This window comes from Alosa sapidissima, chromosome 5 (genome assembly GCF_018492685.1).
Source record: "Alosa sapidissima isolate fAloSap1 chromosome 5, fAloSap1.pri, whole genome shotgun sequence".
NCBI classification, from domain to species: Eukaryota; Metazoa; Chordata; class Actinopteri; order Clupeiformes; family Clupeidae; genus Alosa; species Alosa sapidissima.
In genome coordinates this window covers 32,749,529-32,772,578 of record NC_055961.1, presented here as the reverse complement: position 1 = coordinate 32,772,578, position 23,050 = coordinate 32,749,529, and the positions used below count along the sequence as shown (strand labels likewise).

General features: G+C 39.9%; 2 protein-coding genes across 4 annotated transcripts in view; both read left to right on the top strand.

Moving 5' to 3' along the window:
- Positions 1-221: 221 nt before the first annotated feature.
- f11r.1 (F11 receptor, tandem duplicate 1) lies at positions 222-9,131 on the top strand. Of its 2 annotated transcripts, none has more exons than XM_042091826.1 (11): positions 222-453; positions 2,300-2,356; positions 2,476-2,589; positions 2,676-2,816; positions 2,947-3,149; positions 3,260-3,362; positions 5,886-5,993; positions 6,133-6,145; positions 6,279-6,336; positions 6,942-7,529; positions 7,583-9,131. In XM_042091826.1, the coding sequence occupies exons 1-10, from the start codon at positions 411-413 to the stop codon at positions 6,975-6,977; spliced, it is 876 nt and encodes a 291-aa protein (XP_041947760.1). In that variant the 5' UTR covers positions 222-410; the 3' UTR covers positions 6,978-7,529; positions 7,583-9,131. The 2 variants fall into 2 exon arrangements, with proteins under 2 accessions (XP_041947760.1, XP_041947761.1); XM_042091827.1 differs by having other exon boundaries at positions 6,942-7,557; positions 7,611-9,131.
- Positions 9,132-9,621: 490 nt separating this feature from the next.
- ubash3ba (ubiquitin associated and SH3 domain containing Ba) overlaps positions 9,622-23,050 on the top strand; it is a 32,860-nt gene continuing 19,431 nt past the window's right edge. For both annotated transcript variants that reach the window (XM_042091814.1, XM_042091813.1), the window contains exon 1: positions 9,622-10,163. In XM_042091814.1, coding sequence (XP_041947748.1) covers positions 10,036-10,163 — 128 coding nt within the window. In that variant the 5' untranslated portion in view covers positions 9,622-10,035. The remainder of the gene's footprint in view (positions 10,164-23,050) is intronic.

Here is a 23,050-nt window from a genome sequence, read left to right as displayed (position 1 = left end):
TACAGACGACAGCTTAATGGTATATCCTAAATACCATGCCCTCGGCCCATTATTTCGAAGAGATGGCTATGCTGAGTCGGCTCTTTTGGCGTTTGTGTTGGATGACGAGGTGGAACTGGTGTGCAGCAAAAATTGAGTCATGGCATTCCAAGAGAAGCCCTTGAAACCCAGATCTTTCGGGCATCGCGCCGTTCAATGCTGCGTCATCGTCCCGCCCATTATCTGGTTTCATGTTAGACCACCAAATCTACCTGAGTTCAGGTGTGGCTGTTGTGTAGGCAGACGCTTGACTACTTGTCTTAAGATTTGTAACAGTTTTTCACTTTCCGGTAATTTGGAAAGAAATCAAAGGGGGAAAGACAACTGCTAAACTAGATAACGTTCAACAAACGGAGTATCTTCAGAGCACGATGATCGTTTTTATTTTCCTCGGGCTCCTTCTACACAGGGCGGGTAAGATTACTAGTTGTTACTTATTCATAGCCCACTGTGTTGCCTCGGTTTTGGTGGTATTTTAATGATATGAAATTGAACAGCCTCGGATACTATAATGCATTTAAACTAGCCTACTTATGACATTAATCAAGTTTTTGAAATGGCAATCAATTTACAAAGATAGCCATTAGCCTCCTTTCAGGTTGGCTGCTCTACGGACGACGATTTGAAGTAGGCTAGGCCTAGTGCCATCTTTGCCAGGACAACTTTTCTTTCTTATTTATTTATGTCTGGAGGAGGTAGAAGTTTAGGCACTCAAGCCATATGGTTTTATGTCGTAATTCCTGAGATACCAAACTGTAGCAGTCCAAAGGTAAAGTCGTAACCCATTCTTTTGTGAGGTTTCCATATTCCTTACCACTGTTTTCCCAGACAGTCAATAATTAACTAACTTAGGAAACCAGTCAACGTCATTTCCACTCCCCCGAAACTCGGGAGAGTGAGTGTGTGTGCGTGTGTGTTGTTTTATTGTCTGTTTAAAGGGCGAAAGTAAGGAGATCAAGCATAAAGATCACCTGCAACAGAAATATACCTAGTCGTTCAGTCTTTTCCCCAGTTGTTTTTAGGCTACTTTTGTTTGTGTGCTCTGTAGTGCTCTGTGGTTATCTCAGAGGTAACTAGCAGTAACAGGTAGTGTAATTACCGTTTATTTTACCTAATTGGTGCAGAGTGATGCGGTGCCAGTTTGTGGAGCCCAGTAAATAGTGTAACTTAATATTCAACTTCAATTTGATGATAATGTTGCAATAGTTCCTCCTTCAGGTAGGCTATTTTACACCATCTTGTTAGATTGATATGGATTTAAAAGTAGCCTACAACCTTCAGGCCTTTGATATTTTATTCCAGCAGTTTATCTTCAGCTTTCTTCTCCCTTTGTAATTGCTAGGCCTACCATAACTTGTGATAGAAATAACAAGAATAGATAATTTTCACACTTCTGAACAAGACCCTGTTGTCTTGTCGTTCACTGAAGTTAATCTTGCTGTATTCTTTGCACACTGTAGTACAGTGTTTCCCAATTAAGTGTGGGCCGCCAAGGCATTGTAGGTGGGCACATGCACCAAGGGACAGAGGGGGGGAGGGCAAAATTTAGACAATAAATAGAAGTACACTACAGTTCATGTAAATGACTGTTGTAGAAAGAAATGGCTGATGCAATATCTCTATTGCTACGGATGCCCATTATCAACATCAGCAACCATTCATCCAATGTTCCAAAGGCATATTTTGTTTAGTAATCTGATACCATTTTAAAAGGCTAACTGAAAAAACATTGGAGAACCCTTTTGCAAGTATGTAAGCACATAATGTAATCTGAAAACTGCTGCCCTGATTTAAAAAAAGGTGGTATTCTGTCTCTAATGGAGTCTATGGAGTGGAATGGACATTTCTAAATGGCCCCAAACCTATGAACGGCAGTGTAGCTTTAGTAAAAAAAATACTTTTCACTTTTTGAGAAAGTTCACAATGTCAAAATGCACCAGCACCATTTTACTTCTTACATTACATGATACTTTTTGGGTTCTCTCAGTCTCCACCATGCAGATCTACCTTGAACACTACTTACTGCACTTAATTGGGAACGCATCTTGAGCATGCACGAGAGTAGTGGCTCCAGCTGGCTTGTTTGTGAAAGCTATTTTGACAGAGAGGGGGCCATGCATTTGTGGTGCATGGACCAGTCTGGCTGTAAAAGGACACTGAATAAATCCTGTGATGTTTGTGTGTATGTTTAGTCTATTGTGATGCTCCTGTAACAGCAGTGTGGTCGTCTGAGACATTGTGCCTTTTCTTTTGCCAACAGACTCACAGTTCACAGCCTCCACCAGCACCCCACACCTCAAAGTCGGGGAGAACGAGGGTAAAGCCAGGACTCAGGAGCGCATGCTCCTTTAAATCATCTCACCTTACAGACTGATCATACACATCCAATGATGTATACAGCAGGATATAAATTTGCCCTCACTGACTTTCCTCCAGGTGCTGATCTGAAGTGCACTTACTCGAGCGACTTCAACCCGAATCCCAGAATTGAGTGGAGCTTGAGGAGAACTCGGGGCTCCTCATTTGTCTTTTTTGATGGCCAACCAACAAGTGTGTCTATCTCTGCTTACATCGAATTTAGATTTTTTTTTTGTCTCATTTTAAATGAACTAATGTGAAAAGTATTCTTTCAACAGAGCCATACGAAGGCAGAGTGACGCAGTATACTGGAGGCCTGAGATTTAACAGTGTGACCAGGGATGATTCTGGATTATATGTGTGTACAGTAGCTGGAAATGCCCATTCTGCTGAGGCCAAAATCAATCTGGTTGTTTTAGGTAATGTCCCTTTGGATTATTTATTGCTGTCTTTGGTGGTCAGTTTGCACAAACTACTGACCACTACTGTCTTTTTTGAGCATTGACAGTTTAAACAATTGGAATGTGGTGTATTCAAAATTCCCCACAGTTCCTCCATCAGTTCCGGTCTGCCTCATCCCTACATCTGTAAGAACTAGTCAGCAAGTCATTCTCTCATGCTTCGACAAGGATGCCTCTCCGCCAGCCACGTACAAGTGGTTTAAAAACAACGAACCCCTTCCTGAAGACCCAAGCAAGTTTGCGGCCTACAAGAACATGACTTACAAGACTGACCCCAATACTGGCAACTTGGTAAGCCATTCAATGCCTTAGTCAGATCACGTGTGTGTGTGTGTGTGTGTGTGTGTGTGTGTGTGTGTGTGTGTTAGTTATAACTCCATTTCCCTGTCTGTCCTTCTCAGGAGTTCCCTGCAGTTGCCCAAACTGATAATGGCGATTACTCCTGCGAGGCCAGTAATGAAGCTGGGCCTCCCCAGCGCTGCACTGCAGTTCGGATGATGTCATGTGAGTGTCTATGGGGCTGCGTGTGAACAGGGGTTCGTTCCACTAGGGATATTATTTATAGTGTAGATTCCTGTTACCCCACCATCTACTGTAAGGCTCGGCTGAAATGAATGAAGTGATGCTGACTCCTGAGCTGTTGCGGTATAGGGTCAAGTGGACATGGCATTATTATGGAGTGTTATTATATTTTTCCTTTTGTAAATCAATCATTGAGTGTTTTGGTCTTAAATTTGATGATTCTCAGTCAGGGCTTTACAAGAGAAGCAGTGGTCTTAGGAGTGTATCTGGAGTGCACTTGATTTGCATATTGTATGTAGCTTCTTGTTTTAAGGATGTTTAAATGCATGGTAAATACAAAACTAAGAGTATGTTACCTGTGTTAGTGATGTGGAGTGAATGCATATAGTATATCAGACGAGTGTATTTTGGAGGAAACCTCCTATTGCTGGGTGGAGGGTGATGATGCCAGATAGCTCAGATTAGCTTGCACTGGGCAACTAAACGACTAAGTGGGGATGCAGTGGTGTGTCTGTGCAGAGAAGATATAAAAGGCACTTTCAATTTCAATTTATTGTGCTTATATAGCGCCAAAACATTACACATGTATCATGGCGCTTTACAGAATGTAGGCAATCAGAGAAAAAGAAAAGAGGGAGAAAAGAAAAGGAAGAAAGAAGGAAGGCCCATGGGTAACAGGGGCGAGGAAAAACTCCCTAGAATTGGAGATACATATAGGAAGAAACCTCGAGCAGATCCACGACTCAAGGGCCTGACCCATCTACCTAGGGTCAATACGAACAGTAAGGTCTGTAAACAATGACAAATGCAAATGACAGTCAGGTGTGGAGAATAGGACATGGTGTTTAAAGCACCTGAGGTGAAAGTTACAAGAGGTGGGATGATTACGTATCCGGTATGATAAAGCATTAATCATGATTTAGTGAGAGAAAGTGCAATAGTCCGGCATCGGAATTGTCCAGGAAAGAAAGTTGTCAGGGGGCAAGTGGTGGGTCAGCAGACAAGCCAGAATCCGGGCAGAGTTGTCATAGGCAGGTGATGGGGCTGTACGGGCCAGGAATCCAGGTAGGGGGACAGTAATACAGCAGTCAAGGGTGGGACTTCAGGTGGGATGGGTAAGAGGAGGGCCAGGCACACGGATGGTTGATGACTGGTGATGATATACCTCACAAGTGAGGTACAGTAAGGGGGAAGAAAGAGAGATGTAGAATGGGTTAGTATTACTTGAAATCAATGTGGTTAATGTCAAGAAGTGATCAGTGGTGCTATATATTGTTACAGTAAATCATAGTGAGAATGGGCAAGAGAGGGAGAGTTGAGAGAAAGAGAAAAGAATTGCATGTAATTTTAAAGCATGAACAAAAACACAGAGAGGGGTCAGCATATGCTGGACCTTACACATGTCCTTGCTGATTAAGAGAAGGAAGCAACGGTTCACTAGAGAGGGTTGAAGCGGAGCTCCAGGGAATACGTGTCTGTATTGACACAGGGTGCGATAATTTAGCTTTCTTTTATATTGTTTAGCAATCAAGGATCTTTGGTTTCACAGAGGTTAAAAATAATGGGGAGGTAGGAGGTTTTAGAATCCCTAATACAAAATCTCTGTAAAGATAAAAGTCAGTAGTGGGAAGTATGCCGTCCCATCAAAGGAAGTAACATTATGTCAACTTCTTTGACACATGCACCCTGTGTCAATACAGAAACGTATTGTTCTCTGACAAAAACCTTATCTGTAAAGAGCAAAAGACAGAGTGTGAAATGTGTAGCATTCTTCAGTGCATGGAGTTGATTGAAATGAGTGAAAAGAAAGTCATTACAAACAGTCTTCTGAGCTAAATCAGAATACAATGCTTAAAGAACTTGTCCTCCTCTAAATGCATTGTCAGTGTACTGTGTATGTTGTATAAGTGAGAGTGCCAGTGTCTTATTTGCTACAAGTTGCAACTGTTCTATAACTTTTGTCCACTTACATGGTCTTATTCAATTAAACACATCAGCTTTCCCTTAAGTCAGTGGTTCTTAAACTGAGGGGTCGCCAAACATATTGGAGGGGTCGCAAAATGATTTTCAGTCTGGATTAAAGACCTTTATGGTTTTTAGTCAAATGCTGCCATTGACATTAATGCCTTTGGTGCTGACAGCCTACCTATGAGAGAAGACATTTTCTGCCTCTGCTTCCAATGCCCATCTCACAACATTTTGAAACCAAATTCCGGTTAGAGAGAAGGGGGTTGCGAGATTCGGCCCATGTCTTTTTTGGGGGGATTACCAGACAAAAAGTTTAAGAACCACTGCCTTAAGACACTGAGTTGTTGTATTACATTATAACTTTTATGTTGATTATATTGCTTGTACTTTTATTTCAATCTATTTCAATGTAATTCCCAGTAAAAATATTTAACCTATAAAGTAGGCAACAAGTTGGCAAGCACCCTTTCACAATATCAATCTAAATACAGAAGTCACTAATGCCTTTTCCATTCTTCTGCCGTGCTTCTCGTTTAGATGATCTAAACGTAGGTGGAATTGTTGCTGGGGTTATCTTTGCATTGCTCGCAGTTTGTGTACTCGTGTTTGGGGTGTGGTTTGCTTATCGCAAAGGATATATACCAAGTACGTCTTTAAAATTCTATCTATGCACTTTTGCACTTTTTTAAATTGAAATTAATAAAAAAAACAATGTCCCTACACACCCATCCTAACATATTATATCCTCTTTTTTCCTACCCAACCCCCCACCCCTCTTTACTAGAAATGTCTGAAAGGTATGTATGGCATTTTTTATTTTGTGACCTATACACATAAAGGTCCTTGCTGTATTAATTCTGGCCTTTAATCATTTAGAATTGTTGCGTTTCTGGGGACTGTGTGTTTATGCTGCTTTGCTTTCTGTTCTAGCAAGCCTAAGACTGTGGTGTACTCTCAGCCAGCAGCAAACTATGAGGATGATGAGGATGTAAGTGAATGTTTTTCATTATGTGTCTGTTTTTGGTGTTGGTAATGTGCTACCAACAAATATATTTGGAGAAGAATATCCTTGTATTAAAGCAACAGCCACTTGTTGAGGCATGTTTTTATAAGCTATTAGTTTAGGTATCTCAACTTCTATTTTGATTGGATCTGGTCATGTGAAAGGTGGATAAACATAACGATCACTCCCACTGGCCTCCCAGACTATGCATGCTGGTTTTGTGGTCCAGTTTATACAGTATATTGCTATAAGGTTTTTACAGCATGACCTCACTAAATATATGAAAACATAAAAACAGTATGTTAAACTTGCAATACACAACAGCAACTGTATGCTGTTTATATGTGTTTGTGGTAGTTAATTTGCTAGTCTAAGACCAGAAATCTTCACTGCTGCGTTAACTTTCAAAATGGATACGTTTGAACAACAGAACTTGCTAACTAGTAAATCAACAAGGTTTTTTTTTATCATTTTCATAAGATATAATGTATGTATAAAGAGGACTTTAAATGTACAATCTTGGAATACTTTTCGTGGTTTTGTTTTCCTTTGAAGGTTTAATAGACACCCTGTTGTCCTCTCTTTTTCAGGGGGAGTTCAGACAGAAATCATCTTTTGTGGTGTAGCAGCAACATCTGGCACTGATAACCATGTCCTGAACTGCGTTTCAGAGGTAGTGCACAAGGGACATTGGACAAAACAGTTTTACAAACTCTTAACCATGTTTGAGAAGTTATTGATTGTACATTTCATTTATTTTTCATACAATTGTGTAAAAATGTTTTTATATGATATCATGCTCACTGATATTTCCTTGGCTATGCTAGATTTTAACATTACTTAGAAACAGGATACATGTACATAATATAAGCATTTCAGATAGGTAAACATGCATTGTAAATATACTCTCTCATTCACACATGATGTTAGCAGCAGTTTCTTTGTAGACTTTGCAATGGTTTCTAGCAAGGACACTGAATTGGTAGATCTGGATTTAGGATGGACTTGAGCTTTCTGATAAATGTATGTGTACAGGCCTATTGGAATATTCATATTCCCATCATTGTGTTATTGTTGGATATTAATCATGAATGATCAGAGAATCAATGGATGAATAGTTGCTTGGGTTTGAGGCCCTCTGCCCTTTGCGGTGTGATGGGGTGTGTCTGCATTGGGAGGTTGTTGATGGAGATGTTGTTTGAGCAGGTCGTTGGCATGTCTGCATTGGGAGGTTGTTGATAGAGATGTTGTTTGAGCAGGTCGTTGGCATGTCTGAATGGCTGTACACGGTTTGGTTTCTCTTCACACCACCCATGAACAAGGCCTTGGCATTCGTATAGCCCTTATGTGTGAGTCATAATCTGCTTTTCATAATTGTGTCTGGAGTCAAATGTTATCTGTGCTTCCGGTCTACAACCCAGTGCTTTCTGCTGTGTAGCTATAACATGGTGCCACAGCTGGGCCAGTGGATGTTCATTGGTTGATTGAATCTAAACATCCTGTCGGCAGCTTGATGTCCCTCTTAGGGATCCCATATTCATAGACATGAAACACACAGAGACATGTGGTTCATGTGGTTCATGATTCATGTGATTTCTAATTCTCACCACTGCTCTTCATTGAGGTCAGGGGAAAGGATTGATTTAGCTACATTTGTTTTTACATCATGAAAAGTGCTTACAAGGGGGACATTCTTGTCCGTTTTAGGCTTAAAGTGAGAACTGAGCATTTTCTAAACAAAATATAATACCATGAAATCAGGTACACATTTATTTGGCCTCTAAGACAACAATGGCTCAGCAGTTGTGGGTTATCCCATTTTGCCTCGATCCATTTTATTCCCTTTTATCTTGTGGGGACATGACCCAGTCCAGCTCCGTCAACAACAGAACAAAAGCAACAATGTTCCTGATAATGTCCGCTTAGCTTGGTTGCTCTGAGAGTGTGTTCTCTTCTTTTCTTTTAATCCATCAACAAGCAAATTGTCAACACAACTGACCTCCTAATGTGCTAAGGATGTAGTTACCAGGGCCCTTGTCACATACATGTATTCACCATATTGTTTGCTTACATTCGATTAGGTCCGGATTTCTTCCGGAGTCCCCCCCCCCCCCTCTTCAGTAGACTGTAGGCCACAAGAACTGTCACACACCTTAGGTATCCATAGGTTGGGTACGTCATGAGGTTATATGGATACATTGGATTTAAGATTCCGATAGAGTTTAATCCTTTACTTCAGCTTCACTGTATTTTAGAGTGACATGAGAACATCAATAATCAGACGTATTGGAAATGAATATGAAAGGTTCAAGAATATTGGTTGAAGTTAACAAATCTGTTAAAACTGTAAGAGCTCCAGGGGGTAGGGTTTTCTGTACATTACCTCCAGTAAAATGTGAAGGCCCTAAATATTTCTGTTTTATGTATTTCATTTTGAGTGTTTTAACATTATTGTTAATGTTAAAACACTCATTAACAGATGCAGATGTTTTGTAATGTGGCCAGTCTTTATACTGTGTGGGTGCAGTCTCCAAAAGTGTGATTAGTGTCTAAAACCAAGCATGAGTGAATTTCTGTCCACTAACTGACGATACCTATGTGGCTAATCACATTTCAGAAATATTGCAGTTTTTTTTCTTTTAAGCTTCATAAGAGAATTGATGAATGCTCAGTGAAAACTGGGAAAGAATTGGGAATTAGCTTTATTATATTATTATCTATGATAATTTGTGCTGTGCCGTTTTATTCTGTTTTGTTAAATAAAATACTGGTTTAACTAATGTTTGTCTGTTAATGTCTCACTTTTTTCCTTTTTTTTGAGATTCAACCACAGGGTGGCAGCGTAACATCACTTTCCTTGTGTTTTTTGCTTTTCTCGTCTGTTTGTATTGGGCTACCTCATATTTTCCCCTGATTTTAACATCGTATAGGTAGGCCTATTTGGGCAGCTTAATATTGGTCAGTGGCGCATCATGGAACTCTGTAAGGCTTGAAACAACATTTCGCTTTTGGTACCTCACATGTGGATTTATGGTCATGTTTTGTTGTATCCAGTCCGACTGACGTCGCTCAACACATGCAGTATGAACGTTTGTGCAGTGACTCTGCTCGATTCATGGACATCAATTGAATTTCAGAGTCCGAGCGGCTCCTTTAAAATGGGTGGGCGTTACTTTATTCATGCGACTCACTGACAGGCTAATGCCCCACTCACTCAAGATCCATTCATAAATAAGTCATTACAAAAAGGAAGTGAAGCCACCGGAGATTATTAATTTCAGTCTAGATATGTGTTGCAACCCTCCCTTTTAATTCTAAGAGGAATAAATTATAAAATTATTTCCACCGCTGTCAGCAAGATGGGTTTCAGCTATACAGAGAAAGCGCAGAAGTGACTTCCGACTGGTGACCCTCTTCTAACAGCGATGAGTTTATGCGCGTTCTACCAGGAAGCTCAACGCATACTGTGTTGAGAACATTCAACCACAGCTGATACGCACTCCCCCATCCTCCATCTAAGGGGGCCGAAAGGGATGTTGTAAAATAGTTGAGATTAGTATTTTCATTTTCACCAATTCCATTCTTATTGTTCAATGTCTGCCGCATCTATCTCTTTCGGTCTCGCCTGAAGTAAGAAGCCTAGATCCGTGGTGTAGGCTAGATCACCAAATGGAACGGTGAACTATGGCAGCTAAAGACGATCTTTATGCCAAAGTCACCCCTCGAAGACAGCGTCAGACCAGACCAGGCACTGTCAAACATGGGTCCAGTCTGGACGTGCTGCTATCCATGGGCTTTCCCAAAACCAGGGCGTAAGTATTCCCAACTACTTCATTATTCGTTGTTCCATGGTGTGTTCGGTGTTTGCGCATCTTCCATCACGGCCAGAAGGCTTCCAGCCATAGCCACAGTGTCTGACGTAGCCCAAGCGACAGTTAACTCTGTTATTTGCAAGTAAACATTACAGAAAAAAAATACCATATCTGGTGTCCCTGGTTTGAATATGACTTCCGGCGTTTTGGCCGTCGCATTGGTCATCTAAATATGGTTTATTAGAATGCTTCCATCAATTTCTGTTTGCATAAACATATCAGACAGCCTGCGACAATGTTTGAATAATCATTAATGGATAGCCCCAAAATGCAAATATGTAGAATAGCACAAGGAAAAGCTTTTGCGTTTGGCCTCATAGCCAACGGTGTTCAGCTGCATCTGTCTAACGTCAGTGCGAATGACAACGTTCCCAGCGCGGCTGGCGGGTCCTCAGGGCAGTGTGCATGTGTGACCCCCCTCCCCCCGCTAAGTATGGGTATAGGGCACCGCTGCGAGGTCAACCCCTGCCAGACCTAATAGTGGTGTTGTATCAACTCACCCGCAGATTTCGAAGCGATGAGTTCAGCTCAGCATACGAGCCAGCCTTCTACATAGGTTCCTTTTCTCTATTGAAGTGTGGGCTGCAGCTCAAAAAAGAGTTATTTGAAGTTTTATTTGGGATAGGCCTACAGTATTTTGCCTCAGTCATTGCAAGCGCCTCTGATTTATTAATCACCACTATGTGGATACTGTTTTTAGAATTGATTTAGATTAAGTGTTAGTATAATTTGTATTTTTGTAATTTGTATTTTAGTATATTTTTATATATTGTATTAAGTGTTAGTATAATTTGTATTTTAGTATATTTAGCATATTCTTTATCTTCTACCGTCCTTACTGCTTAGTTGTGTTTTTATATTATATACTTTAATTACTCTTTCTGCTGTTAAAGAATGTGTTTGTGTTGTATGTATGCTGCTGAGACCTTGAATTTCCCCTGGGGATCAATAAAGTATCTATCTATCTATCTATCTAGTATTTGGGATACAGTTTTGAACCCAGTGTGTGTGAACCCAAATGACTGAAATGCTTGTGAAATCCTAAAGGATATGATATTTTTTTTGCATGAAGCAGCATCTTTTTCTCCTCAGGGTCATTTTAATCTCGTAGTTGTCATAATCTGCAAAATCCTCTACATCTCTGGTATTATTACTGAAAGGAGAGAAAGTCTTGACCAAATGTCATCACTCAGATTATGAAAGGCAGCCGGCTGCCAAGCTGAGACACTTCTGTGTCGAGATGATTTTTTTTTTTCTACATTTCTCATTCTTACAACAAACTTTGGATTTTAAAATGGCACATCTGTATCAAGAGTGCACTCTCTCTCTATGTGTGTGTGTGTCTCTCTTTCTCTCTCCCTCTCTCTGTATAGGTAGATGCAGGTATTTGATTGTGTCACTCCTTAAGTGTTGCCGATGCATGGCCGCTGTACTCACATGTGTATTAAGAGATCAATTTGTTGGTACGCTCCTGCTTGAAAGCACCAAATGCATGACACCTCTTCAGGCCCATGCAGACCCCTTTCAGGCTCCTGGGCCAAACTACTCTGCGGCACAAGGTCAGGGGTCTGTAGCGCTCCTGTCCTCTGAAAAGCTTGCACTTCTCATAGTACTTGTTTGTTATATTCGACCAAACATGACTGTATGCCATGTGATTTGCAGACCTCTCCAACCGGATGGCTATGGTGCAGCTGGTTTTGTCATCTGACTTATGAGGGGGGGTAGGGAAACAGTGTTGTCTTTTCAAAAGAGGGATTAGATGCAACTAGTTACTTATTTGCAGAAAGGAGTATCTGCCATCTTTGTGGACAGCCTTGCATAATGACTTGGTTTGTTCCCTCCATATTTCCCTGGTTCCAAGCCTGTTCAATCCTTGAGCTAAACCTCTGTGCTCTCAAAGGTGAACTTTTGCTTCAGTGTTTCCACATGCAGTGACATTAATACTGCGACTTAAGGAGTTATTTCCTCCCCGCATCTTGAGAAAGTCTTGCAAATCTTACCAATATAGAAGGCTAACTGAATAAATGTTTCAATATCTCTGCACGAAAAAAAATGCATACACCTAGTCAGTGTGCATTAGACAAGTTACAGCATGCAGATGGCATGTATACAATGTGTCACAGTAGCAGTAGTGTACCAAATCATTTAATGCATCTAGTGTTCATTTGCTCGGAGAGAGACCTTGGCAGGAGAACACCTAATTCCTCAATCAGGCACTTTAGCTGTCAGAGTTGTCCTTGTTTCTGCAAGGCGCCTAAGTTTGGCACACTACACGTGATGTACAAGGCAGCGTTGTGAAGTGCCTTCGCCATCGAGGCTTCCTCTGATGGCACTGACATCTGACAGGTCAGTGCGTGGAGCGGAGCAGAGCAGAGTGGAGCAGAGCACTGGCGGAAACACTGAGCCTCCTCTGTCTCCGACGCCCAGGGACTCTTTCCAGTCTCGCCCTGATGATGCAACGCCAGGCGAGGAGTTGCACAAGTTTTCCACTTGAAAGCCAGAGTGGAGAAGGGAGAAAAAGGAAGGTTCGGGCAGGTCGACTCATCACTGCCTTGAAGTGGAAATGTTTGTTGAGTTCACCGTGGGTGTCTTGTTTCAAGGGCTCTCCCAAAAGGGTGCTCTTGGTTTCAAGATATCTGTACCAATCTTCACAATAAGGGGCTGCCCATACAGTTTTTTTCTCTGTTGATAGACTTCAGTTAAATAAACTGTACTGTATGACTAACACTCACATTCAGTGAATTGAATAGTATCTTAATAAAAAAAGGACTAGACTAGAGAGGGGATTGCAAAATGACATAGAATCTCTCTCTCTCTCTCTCATTGAATATGACCGTCATCTCATTCGAATGTCACTCAGCAACTGTAAGATTGCATCAGAAAATTGTGCAGTGGTCTATTAATTTTTTTCCAGAGCTGTGCATATATATAAAATATATGTATATATATATATATGTATATGTATAAATGTATGTATGTATGTATGCTCTTTATATACATATATATTTATATATTTATTTATACATATATACATATATATATAAAACCTGTTTATGATAAATTATAATAATTACTGGGTAGTTATTTAAAAACTGGATTAAGTAGTAGGTATTTATTTATTTAAAGAAGCAAACATAAAGACATTTAAAGAAGAAAACAAACATTGAGAAAGTTTGGCAGAGTAGTTGTTTTCAGTGACATCCGCTCACATAATTATCACTCTGAATTATTTTTGTGAAGTTGATATTTTAGCAACAAGATGTGTTGTGTTTTGGCTGTCAGCCTGCTTAACGTAGATATTTTGGGGAGTGAAAAGCGTTGGCTGTCATCTCAGCCGAATGCATCTGATCTACCTCAGCTGTCACCTCAAGCTGTAGCCTATGTGTGTGAGAGGGAGGCTGAGAGTGAGGCATCGGAAGCAGAATTGCATTAGCGCCAGGAGTAAAGGAGCAACTTACTAGAGCTGTCATTAGATTTGTAACTTTAGTGGGCCTTCGGTCAAACCCTTACGGACTCAGCTGCTCAGTGACGGAAGGGAAAGGGAGTCAGGGCTCCCAGCATATCTTGTGTAATTGCAGTGAAAGGCTCATCATTGTCCTTTCTTCAGCCAAATGAGAACTGCACGTGGGACAGTAAGCAATAAAAATGTCTGCAAAGTAACTACATGCCTCTGCCACAGCTGAAGCTATACAGAAAGGAATCTCTTCATTTGCAGATGTATCAGTCAAAAATGGTGACATTTTGACTAGATAAGAAAGCACATTATTGTTTCTTTACAGTGAAATTAGTATGTTAGCTCTAACAATTGCTCACAGTACACAGCATTCACAGCAGAAAAGGATAGTTAACCACTTAAACGGTGTGAAACATTTATGATGTACATAAAAGGACATCTGTAGGCCAGAGAGGTGATCAAGTAGCGTAGACACATAGCTTCCGTGTAAGTGTAGCATGTAGCCTTGTATGACTGTAATGTGTAACCTCTATACCTCATAGTCCTATGCAACATATTAGCATTCTAGTATACAGAAAATTTGTGATCAATATTATATTTCATATGTGAATGCGATAATTAGCCAGAGCATTGGGATTTTACATACCTCACAACACACTCATCTTAGACAGCAAGTAACAGTGCAAATGGAAGCTCAACAGCCATCTCTGTCAAAGCAGCCCTGATACACATACTGTCTTGTCTCCTTTTGCACTCTATAGATTGGTGTGGGGGGATCCTTTTGAATTATTAATGATTAATTATTATTAATTTCTGCATCTGACACAAACATTTTCCACATATATTTCTTTCTCTTTCACACAGTGCGCTCCCACGCAATACTCTTGTCACGCTTCAACTTGTCACATGTCTTGAGAACAGTGTGAACTAATTTTAAAGCTGGTTGGCCCTTTGTGGTGTGATGCTATCCAAAACCACACTTGTGTCTCAGTCTGTGTTCATGCGGGCTATCTATGTGTGTGTGTGGACGGGCCATCTGTCAGGGTCCCCTGCCTCCCCCCGACCATGTGGTTGTCTCGCAGTGGTGCAGAGGCTAGGACTCTGAGAGTAATGAGGTGACCAGCATCTCCTCAGGTGGCACCTGGTCACACAACTTTGTAAGATCTCTCTGATGATGATGATGATGATGATGATAAGCTGAGCGGTGTTAAGCTAAAAATGCATGGGCGAACTTTTTGAGCAATGTTGCTGGGAAACTACATAACCAGTTCCATTAATTCTGGTTGAAATATAAATGGGAACATGCCACAACCACAACAATGAGGAACATTGGCCTGAGGCTTTGCTCAAGAAGTTGCCCCATATCATCAGCTGTAGTCTTGGGTGGGTGGTGGGGAATAGGCTTGTTCAATAGCAATTCTTCAGTGTACCTTCTGCATGTATTATACTGCCATAATGAGATTGCATCTGAATGTTTTTGAATAGATATGTGATGTAATTTGCATGGGCAAAAAAACATTCAATTTTGCATAACTGTGTGCGCATATGTTTAATTAGTTAAGTTAAACACTACTATTTAGATATATGACAATACGATAACTTTTTGTGGATATGACAAATAAATACTCATACTTGAAACAATATTTTTCATTAACATTTTATCATATCGTCTAGCAATCTTGTAATTTCTCCCCGAAATATAGGAAATATATATGAGTTTTTACTCTAGTCATATGGCCCAACCCTATTGGGGAGCAGAGGTGAGAACGCAAGAGGCCCTATTGGTTGAAGGGTCAGTGGCTCTGTGTGCTGTGGGATGCCTGTAAGTGAGGGAAATGTTCTGTAACCTTGTTGTATGAGTTGTTGTGGGAACATCATCTCATCATCGCTGGAGATTTTACCTCACTGTTATTGTCATATGCCGTCTGAGGTCTTTTTGGATATTTTTTTAGTAATGAAAATATTGCACCCTGATCGTTAGCATGCAACAGTGTAATGCTGTGCAATTGCTTCACCAGCAGTACTGTAATTTTGATGTCCATTGTTATAAAAGCTCTCTCTCTTTTGTATATTTTTAAGAGTCTCACTTGCTTTCATTCAGAAAACAGGATAGAGGAAGGGCTACTCTTAGGATCTTTTTTTTTTTAGTTGGTGTCTGTAAGGCTAACTCCATCAAAATATCACCTCAACCAGTCAATAAACTTTTGCATTTGGTCATCTTTTTTCAGAAATGTTACAAAATCTTAATCTTTGTGGTTAGTGATGTTTTGTAACAGCTTGCAAAATGAACTTACACAAAAGAGCTTACCTCATTATGATACATGCACCTTGTTATCATTTTGCATTTTGTCTATAATGGGAACTTTATAGAACTCTGTTGGCCACTTCTATATTAATTGGAACATACTACTGTATATTACCTTTGCGTTGTCCTCTGAATTTGACATATGTAGTTTTTTTCTATGCAATGTTTGTTGAATCGGGGAAAAGACAAGCACACAGGACACCTGTTCTCAGAAAAGCTGTTGATCTCTCACCTTTCAAGTTTTCAAGCAGTGCGCACCCTTTCCATGGTTTCCAAGGTTACTGAGTAGTCACAGAAGGTTTTAGTATTCCTTTGAGGCGATAAACGTAGATCACAGTGTGAAAATGTCACAGAGCTCCGCACAAGTTAAAGAGCAACCATGAACTTCACTGCACAAAAAAAACCTTAAGTTGGACAGGACAAAACAATCAGTACCTGATCTTTTCTTAATATGCACTAGATGTTCTGTGTGTTATCAGATGTATGTATCTGATTTTTGCTTTCCTGTTGACCTTTTCTGTAACAGTTCAAACAAGCACAGTTCAAACAGTAATACCCTGTTTTCCGGTTCCATCCAGTTAACCTCTCTCTTGTTCACATTTATGTTTGGGATTTTGTCTAATTGTGCCAAAATTTGTAGACTTCGGCAGACTTGAAAAGTCTGTCCGCTGAGAGGAAGTGGCCCATTCAGGAAGTGGTTTGTGACCTTTAGAGAGTGCTGTGACTGCTGGGACATAAAGGAACCCATATGTGCTGAGACAGAGATGTGTGGGGGTGGTGGGTGTGGAGAGAGAGAGAGAACGTGCTACCAAATAACATTCACTCGTTTTCTCTCTTTTTCTCTATTACCTTTTTACTTATTGTGTGCGTGTGTGTGTGTGTCTGTGTGTGTGTGTGTGTGTGTGTGTATATGTGTGTGTGTATGTGTGTGTGTGTGTGTGTATGTGTATGTGTGTGTCTGTGTGTGTGTATGTGTGTGTGTCTGTCTGTGTGTGTGTGTGTGTATGTGTGTCTGTCTGTGTGTGTGTGTGTGTGTATGTGTGTCTGTCTGTCTGTGTGTGTGTGTGTGTGTGTGTGTGTCTGTCTGTGGGGAGGGGGTGGTGTTTGGTGTTTGCATTTCTCCCTTCCTCCATACTGGTTTGCATATCTTGTATTTAGTTGCTGATATGAAGCCACATTAGTCTTTCATAACCAATTAGGCATTCTGGATTATTTTTCTGTATTGAGTTACAAAATGTTTCCCTATAAATCAATGTGAACTGACATTGACATGATGTAGGTGTGGGTGCTCCTGATCCTGAGAGTTAAAGAAAGACTGCAAAAAATGCTGGAAAGAAAGAATAAATACCTTGACGAGTGAGAGAGTCTCAAATGCATGCACAAGCATTTCAGATAAGGTCAATGGCTGTCATAATGACAGTGGCTTGCTGAAAGCTTGCTAGTGATGACCATTAAAGCTGGGAAACATAATTATGATTTCATATAACAACAGAGTTTAGAATTAGTTGTGTACTGTCAGTGAAGTTTGCTGTCATGTGTAGACCATGGTAAAATGCCGTCACAACATGCTGTCTTTAGCTATGTCCTAATTTGGGCCGTCAGTGTACTGTATGATTGAGGATGTGTCAAGAAAACCAATTGCGCCGACAGTGTTGGATACATTTCAGTTACTCTGTTAAGCAGCAATAACCAAACCTAGACTCTCTCTCTATTTTGGTTGAGAGGTGGTAAATTGCTTCTAATATTTACAAGTTAATAAGACAGCATATTTTTGGTACATTTTGTCATGGACTTTCTAGGAAACGAAACACACAGATCCACAGCAGAACTCTTTGCCTACCTTCTACTCATATTTATATCCACAGGGCGTATAGAAAACATTCACAGTGTCGGCTGCTGGTGGAATTATTGTGCAATTTTATCTGGTTCCTTTCAGAGACCTCAGAATTTTGCCAGAATTTTACCTAATTCCCCCAGTTCTGTGCTGCAGAAAGGTGAAATGGCTCAATGCGTGAATCATTGTTTTTGATTGTGTTTATGATGATCTTATTAGTTACATCATAAGGGTCCAAAGAGCCAAGACTATGAGAGCCAAGAAGCTTGTGTGTACTCCAGCTGTTTTGGCTCGAATAGTTTTTTCTGGATGTTTCACTTGTGTCAAGAGCAAGCCCCTAACGTTTCCTGCCAAAGGCATTTTTAGACACTGTTTTTGACATTGTATAATTTTTTACGTTCATACATACCTACCAGACCTCATATTTGAATGCTTATTAGGTTTGTTGGATACAGTAAATGCTCAGTCTTAAACCAGCCAGAAGCCTAGAGAAACGAGAAAGTCAGTAATTGGGTCTTCAGTATGTCTATCACAATACATGTACAACAGTAATATCAAGGTCAAGGTGTCAAAACTTCAATGGTGCCATATCATTTGTTAGACCAACAATAGTAAAATCATACATGATAACCTTTCCAAAAGAGCAGCTGTTTCATTCTCTTGCAGAAAACCTATTTTTTAAAGGTGAGACACTACAGGCAAATAGGGTAAAAAAAAAAGAAATCACCATCACTTTTGAATTATTAGAATATTATTAGGTAGTTTGGTGTGTGTAAGTGTAAGTGCAACTGCAGTGGAAATTCCTGGCAATGAATATACAAAAATAAAAGACTGAGAAAAGGCCCTGTGAAGATGATGAAACCTAGACTACTGCTAATAGTAACTTATTCAGTTTATTGCCTGTGCCCTGAATTTCTGTTTCTTGGGAAGATGAGTTGACATCATGCCGATGTTGTATCAAAGTGTGTGTGCGAGAGTGTTAGTGACGCAGTGAGTGTGTTAGTGAGTATCTGATGCAGGTGTTTTGTGTATTATTATTGTTACAGGGTTCCCACGGGTCATGGAATTTCTGGAATATCATGGAATTTTGGAAAGTCTATTCCAGACATGGAAAGTCAGGGAATTTTAGAATTCTTGGGGCAAAGTCATGGAATATCAGGGAATTTTGTTGTAGCAGTTTAAAATGTACTTGCCAAAATACATTAATACAAATATTTCCACGCAAAACTGGTGTATATCTGGTTTTAGGGACCTACTAGTTAGCGCTTCGGACTTGTAACCAGAGGATTGCCCGTTCAAACCCCGACCAGTAGGAATGGCTGAAGTGCCCTTGAGCAAGGCACCTAACCCCTCACTGCTCCCTGAGCGCCGCTGTTGTAGCAGGCAGCTCACTGCGCTGGGATTAGTGTGTGCTTCACCTCACTGTGTGTTGAGTGTGTTTCACTAATTCACAGTTTGGGATAAATGCAGAGACCAAATTTCCCTCACGGGATCAAAAGAGTATATATATTTATACTTATACTTTTAACTTTACTGCTTTGCCCAACTTTGTTTATTCAATGGCCATTTATTCATCTCCTGCTCTAAAAAAGTAAAAGATTCTTGAACGCTACGCGGCTGCTCTGAAATCATTGGTCAGTATATTGTGCCATTCAATATATAGTAAGTCATGGAAATTCATATTTTTTGTCAGGGAAAGTCAGGAACCCTGTTGTTATTATTATTATTATTATTTGTGTATTATTATTGTTACGTTACTGTCACTATAAGACACATACTCAGACAGTGTATTAGAGTCTGTCAACCCTTTTGATCCATACCAGAGAGGGTTAAAGCGGAGCTAGTAATCAAGGATCTTTGTCCATACCTTAGATCAAGGACAGGTATCAAAGTTTCATGACCTCACCACAGATGTGCCTCAGGGATCAGTGTAGGGCCCTGTTTCCTTTCTCTATTTATTCCTCTTTCTTGACTGAGATCATTTGCTCCCATTGATTTGCCTTTCACTGCTGTGATACTCAACGTTACTTGTCTTTCCCACCTGATGACATTTTAGATTGGATTTCTGCATGCCTTAAGGATATTTCAGTCTTGATGAAAGATCGGCATCTCCAGCTTAATCTCCAAAACTGAGCGTTTGGTGTTTCCTGCTAATACAGCTATTCCCCAACAGATTAACACTCAGCTTGGCTCATTGACTGACCCCAGCTGAATCAGCACATAACTAACTAACTAAATTTCTCTTAGCATATGGCCGCAATTGAAAAATGATGTCGGTTTATCCTTTACAACACTAAGATCAGACCTTATCTGACATAATATGCCACACAACTTCATGTGCAAGCCATGATTCTTTCCAAACGGAACTATTGCAATTCATTGTTAGCTGGCCTGCCTGCTTGTGTAGTGAAACTATTACAGTTGATTCGGAATGATGCAGCATGTCTGGTCTTTAATCAGCCAAACAGGAAGCAAGTAACTGAATTGTTTGAATGATAAAATGTAATCAAGTAATCCCCAACAATGTAACTATAATCTGATTACATTTTTTTATTGTAATCTGGTCTGATTATAGTTACCTGATTACGTAATCCAGATTACATGTAATTTGTTACTACCCAACCCTGCTCTCCATTGGCTTTCTATAGCAGCCAGAATCAAATTCAAATCCCTCGATCTGGCCTATAGGACACTTACTGCATTTGCTACCTGCTATTTGAATTCCATGATCCAGCTATATGTCCCCACTGCGGCTCTCTGATGAGCGTCTGCTGTGGCGTCCAGCCATTAACACTAAGACGTCACATTCAAGACTCTTGTCCTCAGTAGTAGGAGTTGCTAAGTGTTCTGCATTCTTGCTATAGTATTGGGACTTTTAAGAGGGGTTTAAAAACTCTTCAGTTCACGTTACATTTAATGAATTAATTCTCTTACAGAGTTATGGTTTGTATCTTTATACTTTTGTTAATATAAAACCCATTATTTTCATTGTGGGTATTTTATATAGTTATTCATATTATTGTTATTGTTACTATTATGTTTATGTAGGCTTTAAAAAAACGTGTAAATTGTAACTATTGTAGTGTTCATATTCATATTTTGTCCAATATTTTGAACAAAAGTGTCTGCAAAATACCATCACCATAACCATAATGTATCCAGTAACCTTGATCAAAAACCAACTAGTTGCTTATTTTTTATTTTATGATTTACCAAGAATAAGTGGCCTATTGATTAAAAATAAAAAAAATGTTCAAAAAAGACCTAATAAATGTGCAAAGGTGCTTAATACAGACATTGACCACTATATTAGTGATGTACTAATAGTTAAAATGTGTTCCCTAAACTAAAGTGTTACTAAATAGGAATTGAATGATATTGAGCCAATTTAGCAATTTCTTTGTTGACGCCTCTTTCCAAATAAGCCAAATGCACACCAAAAGATGACATCCTGGTTACACTTTGTAATAACCTCACAACCCATCACTAACGATTACATGTTGGTAGTAAGCCATTGTCAATATTGATTACCGTATGTAATACTCAAGCAGCTCCTTACTTCACTATATACCCTAACTTGTGTTTTTCGCACTGTGCCCTATTATTTCCCTTTTTGTTAAGTCGCTTAGGTTAAAAAGCGTCAGCTAAATCACTAAATATAAATGTAGCATGCCTACTGCTGCCGTGAAGGTTATATTTTCAGTGTGGTTTGTCTGTGCACAGGATTACCAAAAAACTATCAGCCAGATGTTAAGTAAACTTTTTGTGGAAAGGTGTAGGATAAGCCAAAGATGGGCTGACTGAACAAATTTAGTTTCCCTTTCACTACTGTGGCAGGATATTGCAAACCTTGCTGGAGGCCTGTGATCTCTGAGCCTTATAGCTATAAGTGTGCAAGTGTTCCATAGCATGATCAGAGCCTCAGGTTTTACTCATTAGCAATACGAAGCATGTGTACCCAGTAAATATTACATATTATTAATATTACTGATTATCAATAATATATGTTAGAGATGGGAGAAAAAAATGATCCACTGTATTATCTCAACATTTTTCAGCAAAATATATTATATTGATAAGGCAGCAAGTATTGCAGTAAGTATTTTCTTTAGCGTCTCAGCAGAACTGGGAAAGGAAGTCAGAGTTGAGAGACAGCCAGAAATAAATTGCAATGTTACAGAATCGATTTGCAGTATGTGCTGTACTGTAAAAAAAAGAATTGCAATAATATATTGTGGCCCAGATATTGTGATAGTATCATATAGTATCACTTCTGTGTCTGTTCTCTCCCCTAGTGTATATATATATATATATATATATATATATATATATACTGTATAAATCATATTATTTAGAGGTATTTTTCATGCTTGCTATGCTAAAATGACTGGCCATGACCCTTTAAGAATGTGGTCCTATATTTAGTAGTTCCTGTTGTAGGGATGTACGTCTTGTGGCCTCTGTACTGAAGTCAGTAGCTTCAGCCTTGGAGTGGGGCCGAGGGAATGGTTGGAAGGAGGCACAGGGTTGGAAAAGTGATGTCACGGTCCAAGGCCTTTCTAAGTCCAGTGAGTCAGGCTTTCTGCTGTGCCAACGGAATGAGCAACTTCTTCTTGCTAATTGTTACTTTTTTTCTTCATGAGCCTTGGGTTATTGTTTAATGAGTCACAGCTTAGGCACACACACACACACACAGATTCATATCAGTTCGGCCTCACTCACACACACTAACTAACCCCCACACACACACCCTTTTGAAACGTTCCTCACACAATCCAAAGCCTCCTTTGCCTCTCAGGGAGACTTCATGCAGGTTGTAATGATGCTCACTACTGCAATATTAAGCATCTGGTTCTCTAAAAGGCCTTTCATGTGTCCTTGGGGCCGCTTTAAAGAGAACAGTTCATTTTAGCAGAGCTACTGTCTGTGCCGTGCATATGACTCAGCATTCTATGTAAACAGTAGATACTTATAGTAGATAGTAGATACTTATATATATATATATATATATATATATCAAACCCCAGACTGAATGTGAATCCTTGTTCCAGGAAACTGTTCTCTCATCCTCTCAATCCGTCACTCCTATGCTGTTGTACGGTCCAACTTGGTCTCTCACTCACTCACTCACTCACTCACAACTTGCTTACTCTCTCTCCCACTCACACTAGTCACCTGGTTGCGCAGTCTCTCTTCCTCTTTTGCTCTCTGACTCACTTTGAATGCCTTAAAAT

Coding starts and splice junctions, on each gene's coding strand:
- f11r.1 (XM_042091826.1), top strand. CDS start 411: ATGATCGTTTTTATTTTCCTCGGGCTCCTTCTACACAGGGCGG. Junction 454..2,299: donor GCTCCTTCTACACAGGGCGG/GTAAGATTACTA, acceptor TTTTGCCAACAG/ACTCACAGTTCACAGCCTCC. Junction 2,357..2,475: donor CAAAGTCGGGGAGAACGAGG/GTAAAGCCAGGA, acceptor ACTTTCCTCCAG/GTGCTGATCTGAAGTGCACT.